Genomic DNA, 22,392 nt, shown 5'->3' with positions numbered 1-22,392 from the left:
ACCGCCCGGAAGAGCCGCCTCCTCCCGCCGACTTCCTCCGGCCGCGCTGGGCGCCGCGCACGGTGGGCCGTGCCGTGCCGTGCCGTGCCGTGCCGTGCCGTGCCGTGCCCTGCCCTGCGCTGCCCGCTCGGCTCCGCTCCCGCCGTGCCGAGGACGTGGCCCCAGCTCCCGGAGGGAGCCGCGTCCTCCTCGGGCTGGGCTGGGCTAGGCTGCGCTGCCGTGCCCGGGGCGGGAGTGCAGCCCGGGTCCTTCTCGGAGCATTTGGGTGCTCGGGGCCGCCCCTTGTCCTTCCTCCCGGACAGCATCCGGCGGGGCGTCCGCGGTGACACACGGTCTGCTTGTGCTGGCTGCCGAGGGCCCCGGGTGGGTTTGCGGTTGTGCCGCTGTTCTTTTGTCTCTTCGGAAAAATGGCATAGGAGTGTGGGGGTTTGTTGTTTGGGTTTTGATGGGGTTTTATTTGTTTTTAAAAATTATTATTATTTGGAAGAAAAAATACTTTCGTTTGTTTTGCACTTTGGAATATTAAGGCTGCGCATTCCTGCCGGCTTTGGAGGGCAGTAAGGTAGCATTAAGGGTGTTTATTTTGAACTTAAGGTGTCTTATTTTGCCTTTAAGTGAAAGGATAAGGTAGAACACCGAGGAGAGCTTAACACACAAGGGTGAAAGCCTGTCAAAAGCCAGAATACTGGCTGGCTGTAGGTAAGTAGTGCTAAATAGTTAGATGAGGCAGTCTAAACTCTAAAAGCACTTCTCTTCCTTTCTTAAAGGCATGTGCTTCACTGTCTTGAGTTCTGTGCGTCATCCTGATGCCGAGCTCTTCCTCCACCGCAAAGTTACTGTGGTGTTCTCACAATAATTAAAAGACTAACTTTAAAGAAGAAACTGGTTGCAGACTTTACTAGCTTAGGAAGAATGCCAGTTTTGAATATAGAAAGTGCAGGATGAAGATAGAGAGAAAATAAAATATTTTGTGGTTGTCTCTACACTATGAAAATGTCCTGTGCCAGAAAGCCTTCTAGAAAGAAGACCTGAGATTGGGAAGCTCTGAGGAACAGATTGTTCCAATAGCAAATGCTGTTTAAAAAAAAGCAGATGACTTTAAGGTCAAACCAGGTCTTAGCTTTAAAAGGACTCAGTATCTTGGACAAATAAGAACTATATTTGCATATGTTGACATGAAGCAAGTAGTAAATCTTGTGCTTTGGGCTGCAAACTGATTACCCAAGGAAGGAACTTTTCCCCACAGCGTTGCACAACTGGCAGTGTTTTGGTTTCCTCGGGACAGCTCTGTTATCTGCCTGGTGGGAGGGGAGGGAGAGCCAAGGAACCTCTTGTATTTGACCAGCAGACTATGTGGCTCACAGGCTGGGAAACTGGAGTGCCTTGGCTTCCCTTCTCAGTGCAGCTTGTGTGGGGGACAGCCCTGAGCTGTAGGGTTACTGCTGCACTGTGTGGTACTTGTGTGGGGGCTGAGTCTTCATTCACTGGTGCTGAGAAATGGTCTGGGACCTCAGGTGAAGGTAGTATCAAGACTGCTTGCAAAGTTGCCTCTTCAGGGCTAGTCTTGCCTTCCCACAGCTCCAGCTGTAGGCACTTTTTTTTTCCTCTGTGTGAACCCAAGCAGTCTAGACATGTGTCCCTACAAGGAGGTGCTGTGTGCCAGCTGGAGCAGTGGCGGTGTGGCTCAGGAGCTCCTGGGCTGTGTGGAGACTGATGGTGTCAGGTCCTTGTACAGACTCACTGCATTTGCCCTGCATGAGAATAGAGGTATTCAGGTGTGGTCTAGGATAAATGTGACTCTGGTGTCTCAAAGCTGTCATAGCTGGGTCTGTGTTACTCAGAGGATCTCCCTGCCACTCTCTGTTTTGGAGGTCAGATGGTTCACATATCCAGCAGTAGGTGGATATTGCTGTTGGTCAGGCATGTGTCACCACTGGGAGAACAGGAAGGGAGACTGCCTGCAGTGAAAGGTATCTTGATGAAAGCTTTAAAAGGAGGAATAGAAAGTCTGTAAAATAAAGAGTTTTCAGTAGCCGAAATTTGGATGAGAGGCTGTCTGGGCAATGAGTTCTACTTTCTCCAGGTGTGGTTATGAAGCTGAACTTGAAAATACTTCTGTCAGATGTGCAAATAATTACAAACAGCACCTGTGGATACAAAAGGAGTCAAAAGCATTGTATTCTGTCTTATTTCAGTGCTGATCCTATGGGGGAGCAGGAGTGGTGCTTTAGTTTACCTCTCCTCAGCATTCAGAATGTTTGTGGCGTTGAAATGTTTCTGAAATGTGTGGAGAGAGATTCATCCCGTCACTGCCCAGTGGGGCTGTTTCCCAAAATCTGTTGGCAAACATCATCCCTCGGCCATGCCAGCATGCACAGCTGGGGCATTGGAGTGGTGTGACATGGAGCAGCATGAGGAAACTGTGTGTCTGTGATGGTCTTCCCTCAGTAATGATAGTTTCTGGTTGTCTTGAGGTTGAGGCAGGTGTCACCCATGCCCTACACCCATGTCCTGTAGGGACAGGAAGGTGTGACTTGTGTGCTGTACTAATGAGCTAGGGACTGATGGAGCTGTAATGTCAGGCTTGAGAATAAACAGGAAAGGATTCCAGCTGTTGGATTTCAGCCCTGTCCTCGCAGCTACTTCCCTTCTTCTATCTATGCAAGTCCACTCTTGGGCATATTCCTTCAACAGCATCTTAATGAGGCAGTCAGATCCCAAACCCTTCTCCAGCCATAGCCAAATGCTGCTCTTGTGGCTTCATAACTTGTCTGTGTCCAGCCAGGTAGCAGCAGAAAGCTCTTATTTATGGTCACTCTGTAGTGCACCATGTGTGTAAATGCTGCACAATGGTCTGTAATGGGAGAATGCTAGAAATTGGTTGATCAGGGGGTACTCCTTTGATCCTGGGCACTGAAGAGGCATCTGCTAGGAGAGAACCAAAACAGAAGTGCCATGAAGGTACTGGGAGAATGGGCATAACAAGACACCTTAAGCCATAGAAGTTACTGAAGAATGTACAAGTGATGAACGGGTACTTGTGTGAAACAAGTTGGAAAGGCATGGCATGGTGTTGTTCCATCTGGATTCGAGCTGCTTGGGGAACAGAGCAGAACTTCATACATGTGTTTTAATTCAAATTGGTTTTCTCTTCTCCTTTCCAATCTTCTTCTGTTTAAGGGAGAAGAAGAATGACTTAATCATCATCCAGCCCTCGTGGCCAAGGCAGGAGCAGGGCTAGGGCTGCCAGGAACATGGCTGTGCCTGGAGGCTTACGGAGGCAGCCTGCCAACAGAGGTCTTGTGTCCCACTGCACCCACCATCATATTGCTGTGTTCCTGCTGACCTTCTTCAGGTAGGTTGAGTGTACTCTGCTCAGAGATTGGTATTTCCACCCTTTCTCCAGAGGAGATTGGGCCAACCTGTGTCTGTGTGTTTCCTGGCAGTTATTCCCTGCTCCATGCCTCCAGAAAGACATTCAGTAATGTTAAAGTCAGCATTTCCAGCCAGTGGACTCCCTTCTGCCTAAACAGCACGGTCCCCAAGCTCCGCCCATATGAGGTAAGGACACAAGGTAGAAGGAAGTGCTAGGAAGGGTGGGCAGCTGCCGGTGGGCTGAGCTTGTGGGGCTGAAGAAGCCCCTTTAGGTGTTCCTCACTTCTCAGCATGTGAGTGGAAGCTTCAGGTGTTGGCATTGTAGTTTTATGAATCACCAGGCGATGCTGAAAGCTTCCCAGAAACTTCTCAAGAAGCTACAGTGTTCCAATGGAAAGGAGGGCTCCAGAAGAGTCTGCAATAGGCAGTAGCATGGAGGAGGGGGAAGAGTGTCTCTCTCTGAAGGGTTGGAGGCAATAAACCAAAGCAGTTAATGGGCTTACAGAGAGTTTTGTCAAGTCTTGGCTGTGCTTTTTCTGTGGCAGTGGTGCTGCTGCCACCCTCAAAAGGATAGCCAAACTAGGAGACAAGAGACCTGTCTGACAATGCTAGCTGTTTGTCCTAAATTGATGGTGGAGAATGACATTTTGTCTTGCATCTGAAAGGCCTGATTTCCATGCTGAACATCCAGTACCCCTTGTCTGTAAAATCCTGGTTTCAGTTAAAGCAATGGGAGTTTTGGCAGTGCTTGCTTGCAGGAAAGGAAGTTTTAAACTGCTTGGTTCTCACAAATGGGAAGGCAAGAACTACCTCCTGGTTCCTACCATGGGGTTTTTAGGGCTTTTTTTTTTTTTTTTTTTTGGTAATGCTTTTGAGAGGTGGAAGAAATCTCACATCAAAAGCTTGGTCACAGGCCATGAGATCTGTTAGGGCTGGGAGTTTTAAGTCAGCTGCTGGAGCATAGAAATCATTGGTTATTTGAATGTTTGACAGAAGGAATAGAAGGATGATAAATGCTGACTTCTTGTGATAAGTGAAAACAGTACATTTGGCTTGTAATGTGTTCAGGATTTTATAGTATGGCCAAAAGGAATAAGCATCTCAGGGATGCTAAAACAAAATGCAAGGTGTTTATATTTAGTTCCTTAACTAACATTCAAACAACTAGTATATTTTGGAAGCTGTTTTGATTTCTTTTTAAAATATATAGATGGTTTGGTGTTTGCTGGATGTTGAGATGCATGTGTCTGATCAAGAAAAATGGTCAAACTGATCCTTTAGTTATCAATTTATGTTACATCTGTTAAACCCAGTGGATGTATGATCAGTGTTGTCAGTACAGGATGTTCTCCTGGAGAGGTAGAATCAAGCTGAAACAGGTGATATTTGAGTTAGGCACATCTGTAGGTCGTACTTGGGTTGGGTTTGTTTATTTTCTAATGGAGGCATGGTGGGAAGGGAAGGAAACTTTGTTCTGATTAACTTCATTAATTCTTCAAATTATCCTCAAAGCTTGCTATTTTTTTTTAATCTGATGTCACTAATCTTTCTCTGGGGACAAGTGCAACTTTTTCCCTTTTTTTGATCATATTGAAACTAAAGTGAAACTCAGGGTAAGCACAAAACCCAACAACATTAGTGATGACTGGAGTTTGTTGTAAATAGTTTCCAACCAGTCTATTTCTTCCCCTTGTTGCTTTTGTGTTCTTTCCTTTCTGTTTGTTTTCTGTCATTTCTTGTTTTGGCTGCTGCCACAAATACTTTAAGGGAATTATTTATTTAGTGAAGACAGCAAGAGAAGTACAGAAGAGATGCTGCACATAAAACAGAATATTCCTTTATTTTATTATTCATTAAGATGCTTGTCAGTGTTTCAGAGTAAGAAGCTGTCTAACAGTTGCATGCTTGTTAGAAGTAGGGTTTGTTTTGCCACTCATTTGTCTTGATCCAGGTGAAAGGAGCATTTCTCACTTCTGGTTTGCTAGCTTGTATTTTAGAAGTGAAGCAAGGTGTCAGTGAACATTTTCTGCCAGAAGATAATGCCAGAATTGTTCCTGATTCAATAACTAAAGTGTTGGAGAAATGGGACCTTGCTTGGGCCAGGTGCTGTTCTGCTTTGGAGCTGAGGTTTCCATTGAAACAGAGTAGAATGAGCTATGCCTCTCCCCTTTTACCTGTCAAAATTTTCCCTCTGTAGCTCTGGAACAGCAGCCATTTATTTCCAAATGCAGAAGAAGCAACTCTCTTCCTGGGAACATTGGACACCATCTTCTTGTTTTCCTATGCTGTGGTGAGTAAAACCAACCCCAAGCTGCTCAGCTTTGGTTGATTCTTGTTGGGAAGATCACAATAAAAACAATAAAAAACTTACTTCAGAGGCAAACCTTTTTCAATTACTGTTAGTTCTGCCCATGCCTGTCACCCATGTGAAGATGCTTGTTAACAAACACAAGGGAAATACTATCACTTCAGTATTTTTTACACCCCTGTCACCGGGGAGGACTAGTTCTGTCTCTCCAAGAGTTCTCAGCTGAATTCTTTTAAACAAGAAATGTAATGAGCAGCTACAGGCAGGGTTTCTTTGGTGGCAGGAGAAGTGGTTAGAATCAAACTGTATGTTGAAGTAACAGCAGTGTTTGGATTAGCATGGCCTTTCTATGGAGTTTTAATACTTACAGCTGTAAGGTGCAAATCCTCTGGCTTTATTTAACGCTGTGTTTTGTTCTCAGGGTCTCTTTGTCAGCGGTGTAGTTGGGGACCGCCTGAATTTACGCTGGGTTTTGTCTTTTGGCATGTGTTCCTCTGCTCTGGTGGTAAGTTGGAACACAGTAGTGGGATTTAAAAATCTGCTTTAGGGTTTCTGGGTAGGGTCCCTTTGCTGTAAGGGAGAAGAGGCTCTGTTTCTGTGTGAATCTGCTCATGAACTGTACCTCAGTGGTCTCAAAGCCTGGAGGTCTAACTTGGTGCTGGATGCATGTACTGCACTGTCTAAAGCATGGAGCGTAGATGACTCTCCCCTTCCTGAAATGTCTAGCTCTGGACACTGTGTCAGAAGGAAATTCCTAAGTTTGAGAAACTGTCTGGAGACTTGATGAACAGCTTTTGTTCAAGATTAGTGTATTTGGGCTTTGCGGACTGTTTTGTGGTATAACTTAATCTCTTAGACCATGTATGTTGTTATCGAGGCTTTTGCTTCTAAACACAATCTTCGTTCTGTTCTTTAAAGGACATCCTAACAATACCAGGCACTCATATACTTACTTTATATAATTGCCAGGAGGTAATGTGTCAAAAAAGAATGTCTGCTTAAAACAAAGGATGTTTTGTGTTCAAGTTCAAGCCGCTTCAGATAAGTGTAAATCAGTTTTATCTCGTGGTTTTCTGATTATTAAAGTAGTGGTAAAATGTGTGGAGTGTGTTTGTTTTACCAGTGGCTACAAACCCCACTGTGGCCTGTTGGGCTCTGCAGACACATGACTGTAAGCGTACATCAAGCACCCTGTGCCACAATGTGTGTTTATTTTGGGTTAGAGCACTTAGTAATTTGAGATCTGGCTGTAGTATTTGTGTTAAATTTGGTGAGGATACATGACCTGTGAGGGTTCTGTGTTTGCAGAGAGCCTCATGGATTAGCATGTCAATACAACAGCAGATCAAGAGGCAACTGTATTTTTACTGTTGTCATTGAAACTATTTGTGTCTTCCTTCTCTTCTCCTGTTATAACTGTGCTGTTTGGGGAGGCAAAAGTCTTTTGGAGAGCAAGTGCCATGACAGCATATTTGTCTCTGGAGTCAGAGCTGTGCTGGCTCAGCAGAGGGTGCTGTGAGTCCTGTGCTGTGTCTCAAACAACACCAGCCTGGCCTCTGCCCTGGCCTCTGCACAGTTCCCTGGAAGCTTGTTCCTTTTTTTAGGACTCCACTCCTGCTTGTCTTTCAGCAGTAGCCTCAGGGTGTCTTCTCTGTTTTCCCCCTGCTCTCCTCTAGGTGTTCTCCTTCGGCACACTCACAGAATGGTTGCATTTCTACAACAAGTGGCTCTACTGCTGTCTCTGGATTGTGAATGGCTTGCTGCAGTCCACTGGCTGGCCCTGTGTGGTTGCTGTCATGGGAAATTGGTTTGGAAAAGCTGGGTAAGTTGAGTTTTCTCCAGTGACTCACTTATCTGACATGCTGAGTAACAGATTGAACTGAAATTCTCAAACCAGAAAGGCCAACTGTTAGATCATAATTAAAATTAGGTAGGATGAAATATGCCTTACTTGTTACATTCTCTCTCTCTCTTTTTCACTTTTTTCTGGAGCCACAGAACAGCCTGGTGTGAACATAATTGTGTGTGTTAAAAGCATAGGTTCAAACTTCAAAAATCCCATAGTGTAGAGTGACTGAATTTTAATTTTCATGCCACTGAAAAACATGTTTCTGTCTGCTTAGCAATAAAGAGAGCTAATGATAACTGAGTTATCCTAGTCTCTACTCTCACTTCGGGGTATTGCAGGTGAGCTCCAGTCATAGTTTGTAACCTTGTTGCCAGCTCACTCTCCTTTAACACAGATGTTCCAGAGTTCCTGGCTTATCTATTTGGCACTTCCAAGTTGTTATGTGTTTTGTTTTAAATGAACTTTGAGCCCCTTTGAAGTGGAAGGGAAAATGGTGTAACTTTATTTATAAGTTAAAGTTAACTTGAATGCTTTTTGTCTTGTTCTTAATGTCATCTGTCCTCGCATTGTCTGCTTCAAGTCTTTTTCCCCTTCTTCAGGAGAGGCTTTGTCTTTGGACTCTGGAGTGCCTGTGCATCTGTGGGAAATATCCTTGGGGCATTCCTTGCCTCCTGCGTTCTCAAGTATGGCTATGAGGTAGGTACCTGGCTTCTAGCTACATCTGTATGTCTGAATGGGACACTGGTTTTTTATCCCGTCTTTGAGGGATAACAGCCTCGTGTATACAATTTCATCTTGCTGAATTTTGTGGAGGCAGAATAGAAAGGCTATTCATTTCCTCACTCTTCCAAGCTGGGAGAAATGAGCCTGAGACTCCTCTATAAAAGGGACTGATGTTATTAAGGAGATCTAGTGTCACATTATACCATCTTCTGATTTGGGTGGCTTCAAGTGCTCTTCAGAGTCATCCATCACAGGTTCTGAGTTGACTAGAGTCCCTGGAGCTGGAAGGGCACAGAGGCATAGCTGCTGTGACTGGGAAGAGGCCAGGCTGTTGTGTGGCAGTGGACAAGTGAGCATAGGGAATGGGAGTGACCCAGCATGTCTCATAGCATAGTCTCTGAGGACTGGCTGTCAGAGCTGAACTGGTCACTGTGGACATGAAAAGGCTTAGAGCACCAAGAGCAGTCTTCCAAAGCCTGGGGGAAGTTTGCTGGGAAATCAGAGCCAGATTCTTTCCAGGATTGCATTTTGAGAGAGCAAAAAAGCAGTGGGTGTAAAGTGAAGCAGGGATGGTTCCATGTGGATGTTTGGAAAACCATTTTCCTCTGATGTATGTTAAGCACTGGAACAAGGAACGGGACAGAGCCTGGAGGATCTGTCTTTGGAGGATTTCAAGAATCTGATTGATCAAGGCTCTGAGCAACTTTGTCTGAATTTGGTGCTTGACTCTTCTTTGAGCAGTCCCTTCCAATAGAGCTGGATCTCTGGTTGTGTTGGCTCAGCTCCTTCCTCACTGTTGGATGAGCTCACCTCAGTACAGATGAGCCTAGATAGGACCAAGTCTTTTTAGGAGATGCAGAGATCACTTGTTTCCAGGTGTCATGGATGCAGTCTGGGTTGTTGTACCTGTGTTTGCTCTCTCATGAGGCTGGAGTGTAAAGAAACCCTCATTAGAGAGGGAGGTGTATGTGACTGAAAGTGCTTTAAAAAAGAATGTTTTATTTATTTCTCCTCAGTATGCTTTCTTGGTGACGGCCTCAGTGCAGTTTGCTGGAGGAGTCATTGTGTTCTTCGGGCTCCTGACGTCGCCGAAGGAAGTGGGTGAGTGGAAGAGCTGTGCTACTGCAGTCCCTTCATGGAGAGCAGATCTGCAGCTTTCCATGTAGTATTACTCATTCTGACAGCATTTATCCTCAGGGCTCTTATCAAATGGTGCTGCACCTTAGTGCATTTAATGGAGCAAATGCTTTACTTGCCAAGATTACACTAAATGCTACCACGTGAATAGGGCCTGGATGTTTTTTAAAGCAAAATAAAACAGCCTAACATCTAACATCTCCACTAGGATATGCCTAATTATCAGTTTTTTTCACCTGAAACGTCAGTATTAAAGAAACAGCAGGCAAACTGGTAACTGGCTATTGTAGGAGAAAACTATGGCAAGCCTTAAGTGTGCAGTGAGAAGGGAAAGTAGCTTTGGTCTGCAGGTCTCCCACAGCCAGATAAGTAACTCTTGGGTTGGATATGTTTCTTTGAGAAGGTGTTAGGCAAGTCAGAGTGCAGCAGGGAAACAAAAGAGCTCTGGGGCTTTGACAGGGTTGTGGAGGAGGTTTCCCAGGTGCCTGCAAAGGCTGTAAAGTTGGGAGCTCTAAAGCTGCCATGAAGTGTGCTTGTAAGAATGCTCTGCATCCCAGGAAGCACAATGCAGTTCCCAGGCCTTCCATTCCAGCAGAGGCATTAACAGGCAGCAGGTATCTGAGTCCCTGCTGCTACTCTCAGCCTCAGTGCTCACAGAAGGTGGCACCCAGGGCCAGGGCTGAGGATCCCAACCCCTCAAAAAAGGGGGAAGTGCACTAATTTGTTGTGTCTTCCAACTAATGGCCAGACACTCAGAACAGACAAAGCCGACGCCAGGATCACACAGTACTTTCAAGAGCCCTAGAAGACAAAGGGTAGAAACTGGCGGCACTGCAGAACACCATCTAGAAGAGTTTCTAAGCCAAAGGAGGATGGAGGTATGGGAGAGCAAGGGAACTGCTGGAAGGTAGAATTGCTTAAAAGAAGTGAGCATAGCTTTAGAGTGGGGAGAGGGTGAACAGGCTGTGGTCTGTTTTTCCTGTTGCTTATTCCTTGTAAAACTTAGGCCTCCCTGAGCTTGGAGCAGATGAAGACGAAGCCAGTGTGGAAGAAGACGCCAACAGACCCCTAATGGGCAATGATGATGTAGATGATGATGACCAGAATTACTCCATTCAAGCAACTGACAATGACAACCAGCCCAAGGCCATTGGCTTTTTCCAGGCTTGTTGCCTTCCTGGTGTAGTACTGGTGAGGACACAGATTCTTAAGAGTGAGCCGACTTAACTGTTGAACATAAAGCTGTCTTTGTGTTGTCAGGATTTGTACACATCATTGTTAATATGCTGACCATATGTTGTAGTGGTTGGCATCTGATATCTCATGTTGTTAAAATGTTGGGGTTGAGCCTGCTATCCTTGTGTACATGGATGATGCTGTCTGGATGTGTGGTGTGTGTTGCTCTTCCCATCCTGCTTCATGGAATGCATGTAATGAGGCAGTGAAGTGCAGCAGAGATCCTGCCCTTCCTGCTGTGAGTTTGCAAGGGAGGCCATGGCCAAAGGTGGCTGTAGCATGCTTCCTTGGTAAGGTGATGCCTGCCCTGAGGAGTGGGGTTTTCACTCCTAGCTAAGCATCACACAGAGCTCTGTGGCATGATACTGAGATTTGGAGCTTTTTAGTTATCTTAAAGCAGAAAGCTGGCCTGAAAAGCCTGAATCAGCATGATGTAACATCTGGCAAAGTGTGGAGGGGTTTTTTTTATGAGCAACAGGAAACAAGGTCTGGTGATGCAGTTTCCACATATCCTTGTCCTGTCCCTTGAAAACTTGTGCTTCTGTATCAGCAGTATTGCCCAATTCATGTTCAGCTGAAAAGTTGACCTGTCATTAAAAAACAATGTTAGCCTTCTGCATCAGGACACACATTCTGTGTGCCTCCTGAATACTAGAACCTGTACAAGAAAGGGGGCAGACTGGCTGCTCAGCAGAGCAGTGAGAACTGCCCAGATTTGCCATGGAACAGAACTACTGAACGGGCAGTGTTGTTAGGTACCCTTAATGAGCAGTTGGCTGTTGTGATTGAGGCAACAGAAAATGTAGAAGGGATGGGTGCATTGTCAGTGTGTTGAGTGCAGGACAACCACAGTCCTGTTGTTAAGGATGTAGTTGAGGGATGGCAAAAGAAAGCAAACCCATCTTGAGTTCTTTCCTACTCTGGATAAATGCCTCACACAAAATGTTAGTGATGATGTCTGCCTCATTTGATGTGTGACTTTTTCCACTGGCCTGAGCAAAAGGAGATGGCAGCAACTGAGGTTGCTTGCTTTGAACTCTGGGTTTTGGGGACACCTTCCATGCCCTAATCCATCAACCTGAGCACCTCTGAGCCGGAGTTTTATCTGATGTTGGCTTAGCGTCCAGCCAAACAGGGATACATGTCAGATTGTTGAGAGACCAAATACTGAGAGAATCTCCAAAGCCTTGTCAAGATTCTACAAAGAATTTATTTGACATATTTTTTCTGTAGCTCCTGTCATCTCCTGCTGAGTGATACAGTGGAAGGGTTTTAGTACGGACAGCTTTCCCCTGAGCCTCTAGGAATTCAATGTTTAATCACTCAGACAATCTGGTAGACAATTTCTTAGTGTGTTGAATATCACTTTGTGCAGTGTACTTTTGACACCCAGAGGCAGGAGAACCCTACCAAACATCCCCATGTCTTCCATGTATGGTGGAAATTAGTTTGTGTCCTGTAAGAGTGAAAAAGCATTCATAATACAGCTAAGAAGTCTGCATCTATTAAAATAATATAAATTCAGAAGATATGATTTTGTGGAATTTAATGTATAAAAAGATCTGCTTTTTGAAATTCAAAGTCAAGTGTCCATATGCCCAGAGCCTCAAAGGCTGTACTTTAACATCTTCATCCTTGTTTGCCTTTTCCAATGGATTCCTTTAACTGCTGTCTTTACTGAAGTAGGGTGACCTGTCTCTCTGCATGTTGGGCCAGCAGTCCCTGAGAACTAATGTTTGCCACACACATGAAGGCTCTGTAGGAGGAGATCTGCTAGCTAAGGACAAATTGAGCCCAGCAACCAAAAATAAAGTTGTCTCAGCTGTTGGGTTTGGAAGCCTGTGCTCAGCTTTGGCCAAACCTTTCATCCCGTGTCCTAGAATACCTGCCTGGGGATTATGAGTGAAGCTTTCTCTTCTGATGCTGTAAGCAGATGAGCCTTCTGAGCAGCACAAGATAGCACAGAGGAACCACTTCACATAACTTTTCTCAGCATGATGCACAGTTGACTAAATCTCAAGCTTTTTTTATGTCACGTGGCTGGCTCCCTTCTCTTCAGAAGGTGAATTAAATTTTCTTCATTTTCTGAAGCCTAGTGTCATTTCCTTTCAAGATTACACTGAAAGTGTTTTAACCCATTGCATTCAGTAATTTAAAAAATAACCTTCTTGACAATGATTTTTGAATCTTGGGTTCCCTTTGATGTTCAGCATTAAACTTTTATGATGCTGCCTTCTTACATGAAATTTGGAAGTGCTTTCCCCTGAAAGCTTTAGCTGGATCCAGAGCTTTATGGAAATAAGCAGAAATGCTGTTTGCATTTCTCAAATGCTAACTGCTCACTGGCCCTCTTTTTGTTCCAGTACTCCTTGGCTTATGCCTGCTTGAAGCTGGTGAATTACTCATTCTTCTTCTGGCTGCCCTTCTACCTCAGCAATAACTTTGGATGGAAAGAAGCAGAAGCTGACCAGCTCTCGATCTGGTATGATGTGGGAGGAATCATAGGTGAGTGAGCAGGGGAGTGACACCTTCTTGCAGCTGTCTCCCTAGTGTTTGAGAATGAAAGACAGTGAATGCAGCCAGAGCAGTTGTGTTCAGTGGGATCTAGCTGTTCACTTAATGTGGGAAAAGTCTAGGTTTGTATGTGGCTGCTTGGCTTATCTTTTTTTCCTTAAACACAGAGTATATGACCCCCTAAAGAGTTAACATATAACTGAAGTTAACATATCACTGTCATATCCTTGAAAATTACCCCTAGCTGGCATTTTTCTTTACTGACTAGGACTTCTTGAAAAGTTGTGTGTACAAAATGGGGCCCCTGCTTGCTACTTCCTTTCTGACAGGTACCCTTGGAGAAGATTTAGATCTGGACTTGGTGGGTTCTGTACTGTCCTGTCTGTCCTGTGTTTCTAAGGACAGACTCATTGCAGATCTCAGGAGAGCAGGCACCAACTGTGTTATGTTCAGAAATTAAACGTAATTGCTTTTATTTCTGCTGGCTGCAAAACCTGACCCGGTTCCTCCTGAATCAAAAGTATAATCTATATATGTGTTTAGACTTCCAGTCTCCTGTGATCAGGTTCTAGCTTTATTCCCTTGTCCAGTTAGCTTTCTTATAATAGACATCCTTGTTTGGGTCCATTCAGGGTCTGGTTTTGCGTCTGTGGTGTTTTCTGCATTAGGCTTTCTCAACATTTTGGCTTTTACCAGCAGAGCAGTTCCTGCAGAGGTACCAATGGTATATAAGGTGATTTTTATTGGCCTTTGGCATTTGTTGCATTCAGTTGCACCTGCCCTAAGTAGGTCAGACAGCAGAGAATGTGAGGCCCCTGTGTGATAATGTTTTCCCTGTGAGAAAGAGCTGCCTTTTCTTGCACTTTCAGTTAAAGGAGCCAGCCACAGCATTCAGCTTACTTAATCCAGGGTTGTGGTGGTCGTAGAGCCATGGTGGTCCTGTAGGGGAAGAGAAAGGAAAGTAGGAGCATTGGCTAGTGGTGTGCCAGAAAAAAAAGAAGCAATAAATTCCCAGTAAAGCAGTATGAGTAGTTTTCTCTGCTTTATCTGAGACTTAAATTTGCTGTTGTCTCTGTGTCCGGGGCAGGGAAGGGCAGGAGGCTTAGCTTTCAGGATTTTAGGGGGAATGTGTATTGATGAGGAGGCCACTGCACTCAGTGAAACAAGCTTTGTTCAAGGTACCAGCATCCTGAGCCTGACAGTGAGACTTCTTTTTTTAACAGGTGGGACTATCCAGGGCTTGATTTCTGATGTGCTGCAGAAGAGAGCCCCCGTGCTAGCAGTGAGCCTGCTCTTTGCTGTGGGCTCTCTCTTTGGATACAGCCGTGAGTACTCGTGTGCTGCACAGGGATAAGAGGCTCATTCAGTACCTCCTAGAGAGAACCAGAGCACAGCCTGTTCTCATTATGTTTTCTGGCCTTCAAACTGCTTCTGGATCGGAATGGGGCCTTTTGGTCTATTTTGCTCAAGTGTGGCACTGCACAGAAAGAAATCCGTTCTCTGGTTAATTGGGTGGAAATGAATTCTGTGAGTGGCTGGATTTCTCTATAGTGGTGCGTTATGGTACTGATCCTTCTGGTACTGATCCTTCTCCAGTGTCAGTGAGATTTTTGACATGGTCATTGTGTCAACACCATAATTGGCAGAGCAAGAAATCTTGGGTGCATCCCTATCCTGTGAGGAAAGAGAATCTGTGGGCAGATCTGTGCTGGAGTATGTATTCACTACTCAGAGGCTGGAGAAGCTCTTAAGACTTCTAAAAATGGTGAAATTGGAGAGTTTCTGCCTTTTTATGATATAGTTGTTGGTGTCTGGTTTTTGAAAGGAATCTTGGGAAAACAGGGGGTAAGGAGGTGGGAAGATGTAATTTCTGTGAAACATCTATGGAGCACTTCTAGGGGTGACAGGTTTGTATTTTCAGACAATGTCCTGTGGTACAGAGTGATTTAACTCACTGGGATGCCATTAATCACTTCTCTGTGTGTTCCTCCAAAATGGGGTGGCGGTCCAGACAGACTTTTATAGAGCACTTTGAGATTTGTGGGCAGAAATTTCTGCCAGATCTGGAAATGAACAGTGGCTTTTGGAAGCATGCAGGCTTACTCAGATGGTCTTGAAGTAAGGTCAGTAAGTTATTATTATTGAATAGCAAGGATTGGGTTTGGTGGAGTTTTTGTAGGCTCTTGTGTTAACTCATTGCTTTTGAAAGTGAATTGGCAGTAAACATGAAATTATTGCTGATGAAGTTTGAAGTTTGTGACTAGGTAGCAGAACAGCCAGAGCCCCAGGTGCCTTGTACTTAGCTCAAAATGTGCTGCTGTCCAGGCAGATACAGAAGCCTCAGGTGATCCAAAGTTCTTGCAGTGTGATAATGCAGCTTCCATCAGCCAAGCCAGGAAACCTTATTGTGCCCACAGTGTGTTGCACATAAGAGTGATAATGGCCTGAGAATATATGAAGAGGGTGCACCTTGCCTTGTGCAGTAACTCGCTGTGTGTGGGCCCTGAGTGGAAGGGAGTGAGAAGTTCAGGTGATGCCTGGAAATGAGATACCAGGGAAAACTCTCTGAAATGTACTGAGGGGCTGGAATGGAAAACTAGCAGCATGTACACATGCTGCTGAAAAGGCAAGGGGAACCTGTAGGTGTTCAGACATGGCTTTGTTAGGAGGAATTAGTGTTTTGGAAAATGTAGGAAGAGTGAAAGGGCTGATTCAAGTGCTTCATACTTTGTGATGAAAGAGTTTGAGCTGAGTCTGACTTCCCCAGAGACATAAATGAAGGATTCTCTTACTATTCAAGTTTTATTTACACTCACCTGGTCTTTCTCTTGCAGGTTCCCCAAACAGCAAACCTATCAATGCTGTAATCATGGCAATTACAGGTAACTTCTCAAAATCCACTGTTATGCTGGTAGACATCTAAATTCATTGCAGAACAATCAGTAACACCAGTCTGGTGGTAGTAAGGTGTTTGTGTGGGCTACTATCTCTGCTGGTTTTGCAGAAAGAGTGAAAACTGGGCCTCAGTTTCTGTTACCTTTGGAAAACAGCTGTAGGAAAACTGCCTTACAGAGGGAGATACAGAATATAGACTGTATAGAATAATGGCCTGGATCTGAGGGGATCTGTCTTGACTCAGTACGATGGAGGTGGATTCATGCCAAAATACCTAGCAGTGATCTGGTATCTGAGGAAGTGGGTATATGGCAGTCATGAGCTGCAGCTCAAACTTGAGGGTGTTTGTCAGAATCCAAAATACCCTCTGTGCTGTGAGAGGTCACAAGCTTTTTGTGCTACCACACATACTGTGCTGTGTTATGGAATTAGGTCTGCATGAATAGAGCCTTTCTTTCCAAACACTCTGATTTCAGAACTTTCTGTCCTGTTGTTGTGGGTAATTTTTTTTTTTTTTTTGCCTTCCATCTCTTCCATGAACCCCTAGAGACTGAGGCTGTAGCATGGGCGTCCATGCTAATTAAAATGTTCTTGTTAGCTCTTTCTGTATGACTACTCCAGATATTCAGGGTGTTCCATGACTGTGTGTTTCAGATACCCCTCTACCTGCAGTTAAGTCTCTGAGCACTGTCCCTAGTCTTAATTCTTGTCCTAAGCTTTCATGGTAGAAAATCTGCGTTTTGAAGATATTTTGTTGGGAATCTATGTGAGCATTTGTTTTGCACCAAGGCTGTTTTCTTGTCGCTTCCAGGGTTTTTCATCGGAGGCCCTTCTAACATGATCAGTTCTGCAATTTCTGCTGACCTGGGGCGTCAGGATCTGGTGAAAGGCAGCAGCGAGGCTCTGGCGACAGTCACAGGAATTGTGGATGGAACAGGCAGTATTGGTGCTGCTGTGGGCCAGGTGAGGCTGCCAAAGGAAAAGAGAGGTCTGGGGAAGGAGGAGAAGTGTCTGTTGTGGTTACAGATGTTAGTGCATTCCTCAATCTGAATTTGTGTTGAGGGGGAAAGAGAGGGTTGGGGTATTTTTAAAAATAATTACTTTAGAATCAGCCAAGGGAACCTGTATGTTATAACAAAGTTTCCAGTGGAAACAATGTAATTAAGAACTAAACTAATTATTCACAGTGCTAATGTTAAGGCACTTCTGTAATTCAAGTGAATTTTACAGACTTTCATAGCTGGAACATCAAAAAGCTTGGCCAAGTGTGAAAAAAATACTTTGAAGTTTGAGATTTTTTTTTTGTTTTGAGGTGATAGGCAAACCTTCTCTTAAAGAAAAGTCTATCTCTATAATTGAGTAAAATTGGAATACCTATTATGAATGTTACTGTGTTTATGAAGTGATTTAAAATTTGCTTTTATTTGTGCTTTCTCTTTTTATCTGTGGATGTCTTTTACACCTTGTAAATCCAGCCCCACTTGCTTCAGTAGTCCTTACAGTATGCTGCCAGAGGTCTGAGAAGTAGAGTGTTGCAGAGGAGGAAGCTGACAGTGTGCCCACTGGGGATGTTTTCTTCTCAAATACAAGTGTTAGCTACGTGAAAGAACACAGCGGTGCTTTGGGGAGGATTTAGCAGAGAGATTGGAGCCAGTTCTGCTCCAGGTATCCTCCAGTGGTGGTAAAATACCATGGATGCAGGCGAGGCTTGTGAGTTTCTTTTCTAGAAAGAGCTTTGGGTTTGTGCTTGCCATTGATTGCCTGATAAATACAATCATTCAGTCACTGTTTTGTAGGATAGATGCTACTTATCTTCTCTGAACATGGAAAATTACAAGTGCTTTGAGGACAAATATCAGTGTACTGTTACACTCAGTGTTCTTCTGGCATCGCCTCAGTGTTTTTGTCTTCCGACACACATACGGTCCAAACTCACGTCATCATAAAAAGTGGGTCTTGGCTTCGGAGAGATTCCACCTGCCTCCCCTTCCAACACTGCATTTATTCCAGCAGAGACAACCACAACGTCATTCCGGGGGTGTGTGAATGACAGCAAATGCACAATGAGCATGTTAGAAATTCAGATCCTGTTCTGATACACCCAGTGGTGAAGAAGGGAGGCCCTTGTGCAGCATCTGAGTATAAATCTACTAATAAGAGATACATTTTCTTGTGTGGCCCGGGCTGCCCAATTGAGCTAGGGTGCAGCTCAGAACAGAGTGCAGTCTCAAGTGTCTTGCCTAGATGAAGGGTTAAGTAGTTACTGGTAGCACAGCTCTTGAAAATGTGTCCTGTGTAACTTATAAGCCATTCTAGAGCTTTTAGTTCTTCTGAGAGTACTTACATCTACTTATATCCCAGTGTTCTGTGCAAAAACCTTGTATTCAGCAGAGTCAATTTGTCACCCTTTGAAACTGTAGTTCAGCTCTGTCTTTGTGCTGTTCTGAGTTACTGTAAAGCTTCAGGGTGTTTTCTCTGCTTTGCTGAAACTGTGGGTTTTGTACAGAAAAAGGCTGCTGTCCTGAGTCATCCCTTCTGACAGGAAAAGATCAATTGGAATATTATGTGATCAGCTCTGTGTGGAGTGCTAACAGCCCACAAAGTCTAGAAAATGAAAGTGTCATGCCTGAAAGTCATGTTTATCTTCCAAGTTTGAACAATTTTTTTTTTCCCTTTCTGTTTAGTATTTAGTGTCTTTGATCCAGGAGAACCTGGGATGGATGTGGGTTTTCTATTTTTTCATTCTAATGGTAAGAAATCACCTTTTTAAAAAATTCTTTGTCAAAGCTCAATTTGCCATAGGATGTTTTTGTGGGAACATGAGAACTGTGACTTCTGATGCCATTCTCAAAGTGGCCTGTGCTGTGGCTTTGCCTCAGGTTGTCTAAGTCAAATGAGTTCATTTTGGATCCTTTAAAGTCATGTTACCCAACAGGAACTGAGATTGTAGCAGAGACACAAAAGTATTTACCCAAAAATACCTGTATGCATTTCCTAAAGCTCATACCACCTGACTTCCAAGGTGAGGCTTCTCTCTCCTTCATCTCCATGGTACATTGTTTCTAATATTTTCAGAGAGCTGAAGTTAGGCTGGCTGTTTGTTACGTCTTGAAGATTAGTGGAGAGAGTGGTGAGGGTATTGAAACCAAACTGAAAATGCCTTGGCCCTGTTTTGCTGCTGGGGCAGAGAGCTGTTGAGGCCCTGATGTCCTCACCACAGTGGTGAACACTGCACTATTTACTTGGTCTTCTCTTCTGGAAGTGCCAGGAGATGTTTTTGCATCTGTGCTGACAAGGGAGAAGGCCACTTGGATAATCAGCAGAGGTGGTGAGGAGCAAGGTCACTGAGGAGCTGGAGAGCTCATCTTTGTGAAAAGGCTGAAACTGTATGAGCTTTCCTGCAAGCTCAGCCCTTCCTCTGCTGTGCCACTCTGTCATTGCTTCTCTAAGCCTGTGTCTTCCTGGGATGGCCTTGGATGCACATTGGAGCAGGGGGGACTGCAGCGCTGGTTGTTCTGTGCTAATTGTCCTGGATTTGCTTCTTTCACAGACGAGTTCAACAATCCTGTTCATTTCACCGTTGATAGTGAGGGAGATCAGGTTGCTGCTGCATGAGCGGCGCCTGCGAATGCTGGCAGAGTGACTCCTGCTCCCCTCTGCCTGGACTGCTCTATGGAACTGACAGCTGGGACACTCAGCAAAGCTCTGGGAGACTTATTTGTTACATCCTCCAGATTTGGACTGATTCAAAAGGACTCCACAAGACTTGATTGACTTGCCTGTGGTGAGCTCAGTTGTGAAGCACCAAATACCTGTCCTGAGACCACCTGTGTCAAGGAGCTGCTGACCTAAGCCAGACAATCCATGGGACTGATGGATTATCCCAGCAGTCACACCAGGGTCTTCTGTTGGGTGTCTCATTCCTGTACCTTATTTATTTCTGGATGTGCTGACCCGACCAAAGTCAGCTCTTTGAAACTGACAGTTTTCAGGAGGCTGTCTTGCAATGAATCTTGATGCTCTTTTGTGCTGGTGAAATCATACAGTGCAGTTAATGGGTAGTCCTAAATTTCAGATCACCTTAGCTTTTAGAAAGGGCAAAAATAATTATTTGGGATTTATGCTGTCCCATTATTTAAAAACTGCTGTTGCTAAATCTCTGCACAGATGGACCTCTGCTATCCTGCATCTATTAACTGTTACATACTCCAGTAGTCATATGAAGAAGTTAACTCTGTATTTGTTTTTAACATTTTTAATAATGTTACTAATCTCTGAGAAAGGAGATTTCATTTTTTTAAACTATTGAAGCAGACAAAATAGTGTGCAATACTTTATGTAGTCTCTGAAATAAGCCTTAATAGGTCCTTTGAGTCTAAAGGATCCTTGAATGGCTTCAGGGATCAGTAATGGGACGCAAACAGTTTCACTACTTTGTTTACTGAACCTGACCAATACTGACCAAAATGGGTGTGAGGTGACCTTCTGAAGGAAACTGGTGTCACTGACTTCATACTGCTTGGGCAATTGCTCATCTCTAGCAAAGCAGGATCAGAATGGAATTAAAGGAATTTAAGAGACCTGGCTGCTCTTAGACAGGAGCTGAAGTGTACTCGTGGAGTAGCATTAATGAGCAACTGCTGCTGTTTCCCCTCATGCTTCTGTTGCTATGGCTGCATAGGGGACCTCAAGCTCCAGGGTTTGGAAGCTTGAGTTGTACCTTGAAGGGAAAGGTAGGTGCAAGTCTGCCTGCAAGCATTAAAAACAAGTGGCTGTGCTTGCTGTGGTGGTGTTTGTGTGCTCTGCAGTACTGTGGTAAGTGGGGTGACCAACTGACAGCTCTAACATTTATTGGTGATCTTAATGGGATCACTGAGTAACTTCTGAAAAAAAAAAGCTTTCTTTATGCCTTGAGATGTTTCATTGTAATAGGTCTGTTTAACTTGCAGAACTTGTGAGCAAACACTCTGTCTAACTAGTCAGTTCCTGGATGGAGGTGGGAAACAGCAAAATTGGAGCTCAGAATTTGAAACTTTTTAAATGGGAACAGTTGCCTTTTCAAAATGTGCATTAATTTTATTTTATTTTTTAATTAATGAATGTCAATTTTTAGTCATGTGTTGATTGTAATGAGTGGAACATCATTAGTGCCTTACTGTTTTACAGTTTTGAATGGTTGCTTGGTGATTGCTGCTTCTGTAGTTATGTCTCCATGCACGCCTTTGCTTAATGTGGAACTCAGTTGCCCCATTTTATATTTTTTTGAGTCTTTTTCTCTGGGTGGAGGTGATTGTTGCATCTTTTTGTTGACCCTCAAAGTATTTCAGTGCTTGGGAAAATGATGCCATTAAGCTGATACAGGGCTTGAGTCCTGTTCTTGACTCTTCTCGTTCCCATTCCAATTTTTGCCTGTATAATTAGAGCAGGAGACTGAGAATCTATCATCCTGTTCTCAGAATTATGCCCTGGGGTTAGTGTTCGCATCCCAAGCTACTCATTAGCCCCTGTACGAATAGAATGAAAACTCCCTGAAATTTAGTTCTAAAATTGATCGTGGCACCATTTGCCTGAGCCACAGCATCTGAGAATCTCTGGTTTCAAATTCCAACCTGGATGAACTTTTTGGCTGCCTCTCTGGGCAGCAGATAAGCTTCTGATGAAAGGTGGGGTGGGAAAGGGATGTCGCTGGGGTCGAGGGGGAGGAGAGGCTGGCCCCTGTAACAAATGGCTTCCTGTAAACAGTTCTGTCCCCTCTTGAGAAGTGTCAGAAGTGATGGAGCGCCAAGCTCAGGCTGCCCAGCCACTGCATCCGAGCGCACGGCACTTTGGGGCCACCCCTGATTAGTGAGGTGTGCCTAAGGCCTCGGGATTGCTGCTGTGCTTGCTTGTCCTGGGTTTTCAGTTCTATGTATTTCTCCAGGATTCTCTGAGGGAGAAAGGTTTTCAATTTGGTCATGTCTGAACTGACCTCACATGAATAAACATTCTTTGACTTGATCTGGGCTTGTTCTTCCGTGTGCTTTATTCCACTCTCCCTGGTGCAGTTTTGCTGAGCATCCTCCTCTTCCTCCCTTCCTCCTCCTCACAGGTCTGGCTCTAACAGCTGTTTTTCACTCAGCTGCTGTGAAAACCTGAGCCCTGACTAGTGCTGAAACCAAACCCTCATCCCAGCCTAAAAGGGGACCATGTTCCCAGGGCTGCAGTTTGGCACTCTTCCTGATCAGGCTCACAGGAAGTTTTGTGAGAGTCCCCTAACAGAGACTGTGTAATTAATGGTCCTGAAGGAACCAGACCTTATACTTGGTTTTATTAATTTATTTCTTTGTTGATCTGCATGTAGAAGTCAGGTATTCTT

The 22,392-nt window shown here is 44.4% G+C and overlaps 1 protein-coding gene across 2 annotated transcripts; it reads left to right on the top strand.

Moving 5' to 3' along the window:
* The first annotated feature begins 70 nt into the window (after positions 1-70).
* Positions 71-22,034, top strand: SLC37A3 (solute carrier family 37 member 3). 2 transcript variants are annotated; one of them, XM_041398562.1, is made up of 15 exons: positions 71-363; positions 3,181-3,355; positions 3,447-3,561; positions 5,573-5,665; positions 6,105-6,188; positions 7,360-7,505; positions 8,132-8,228; positions 9,272-9,356; positions 10,399-10,583; positions 12,992-13,133; positions 14,366-14,467; positions 15,977-16,024; positions 16,849-17,000; positions 18,722-18,787; positions 19,588-22,034. In XM_041398562.1, the coding sequence occupies exons 2-15, from the start codon at positions 3,255-3,257 to the stop codon at positions 19,678-19,680; spliced, it is 1,509 nt and encodes a 502-aa protein (XP_041254496.1). In that variant the 5' UTR covers positions 71-363; positions 3,181-3,254; the 3' UTR covers positions 19,681-22,034. The 2 variants fall into 2 exon arrangements, with proteins under 2 accessions (XP_041254496.1, XP_041254497.1); XM_041398563.1 differs by lacking the exons at positions 18,722-18,787; positions 19,588-22,034 and adding an exon at positions 17,513-18,700.
* Positions 22,035-22,392: the final 358 nt, after the last annotated feature.

Source organism: Onychostruthus taczanowskii, unplaced genomic scaffold (assembly GCF_017590055.1).
Source record: "Onychostruthus taczanowskii isolate IOZ18803 unplaced genomic scaffold, ASM1759005v1 scaffold15, whole genome shotgun sequence".
NCBI lineage: Eukaryota > Metazoa > Chordata > Aves > Passeriformes > Passeridae > Onychostruthus > Onychostruthus taczanowskii.
This window is presented reverse-complemented; position numbering and strand designations above follow the sequence as displayed.

Bases quoted from the DNA above. Each gene is read 5' to 3' on its own strand.
- SLC37A3 (XM_041398562.1), top strand. From the start codon at position 3,255: ATGGCTGTGCCTGGAGGCTTACGGAGGCAGCCTGCCAACAGAGGTCTT. The intron at 9,357-10,398 runs GTGAGTGGAAGA...TGTAAAACTTAG, and splicing joins GACGTCGCCGAAGGAAGTGG to GCCTCCCTGAGCTTGGAGCA. The intron at 10,584-12,991 runs GTGAGGACACAG...TTTTTGTTCCAG, and splicing joins GCCTTCCTGGTGTAGTACTG to TACTCCTTGGCTTATGCCTG.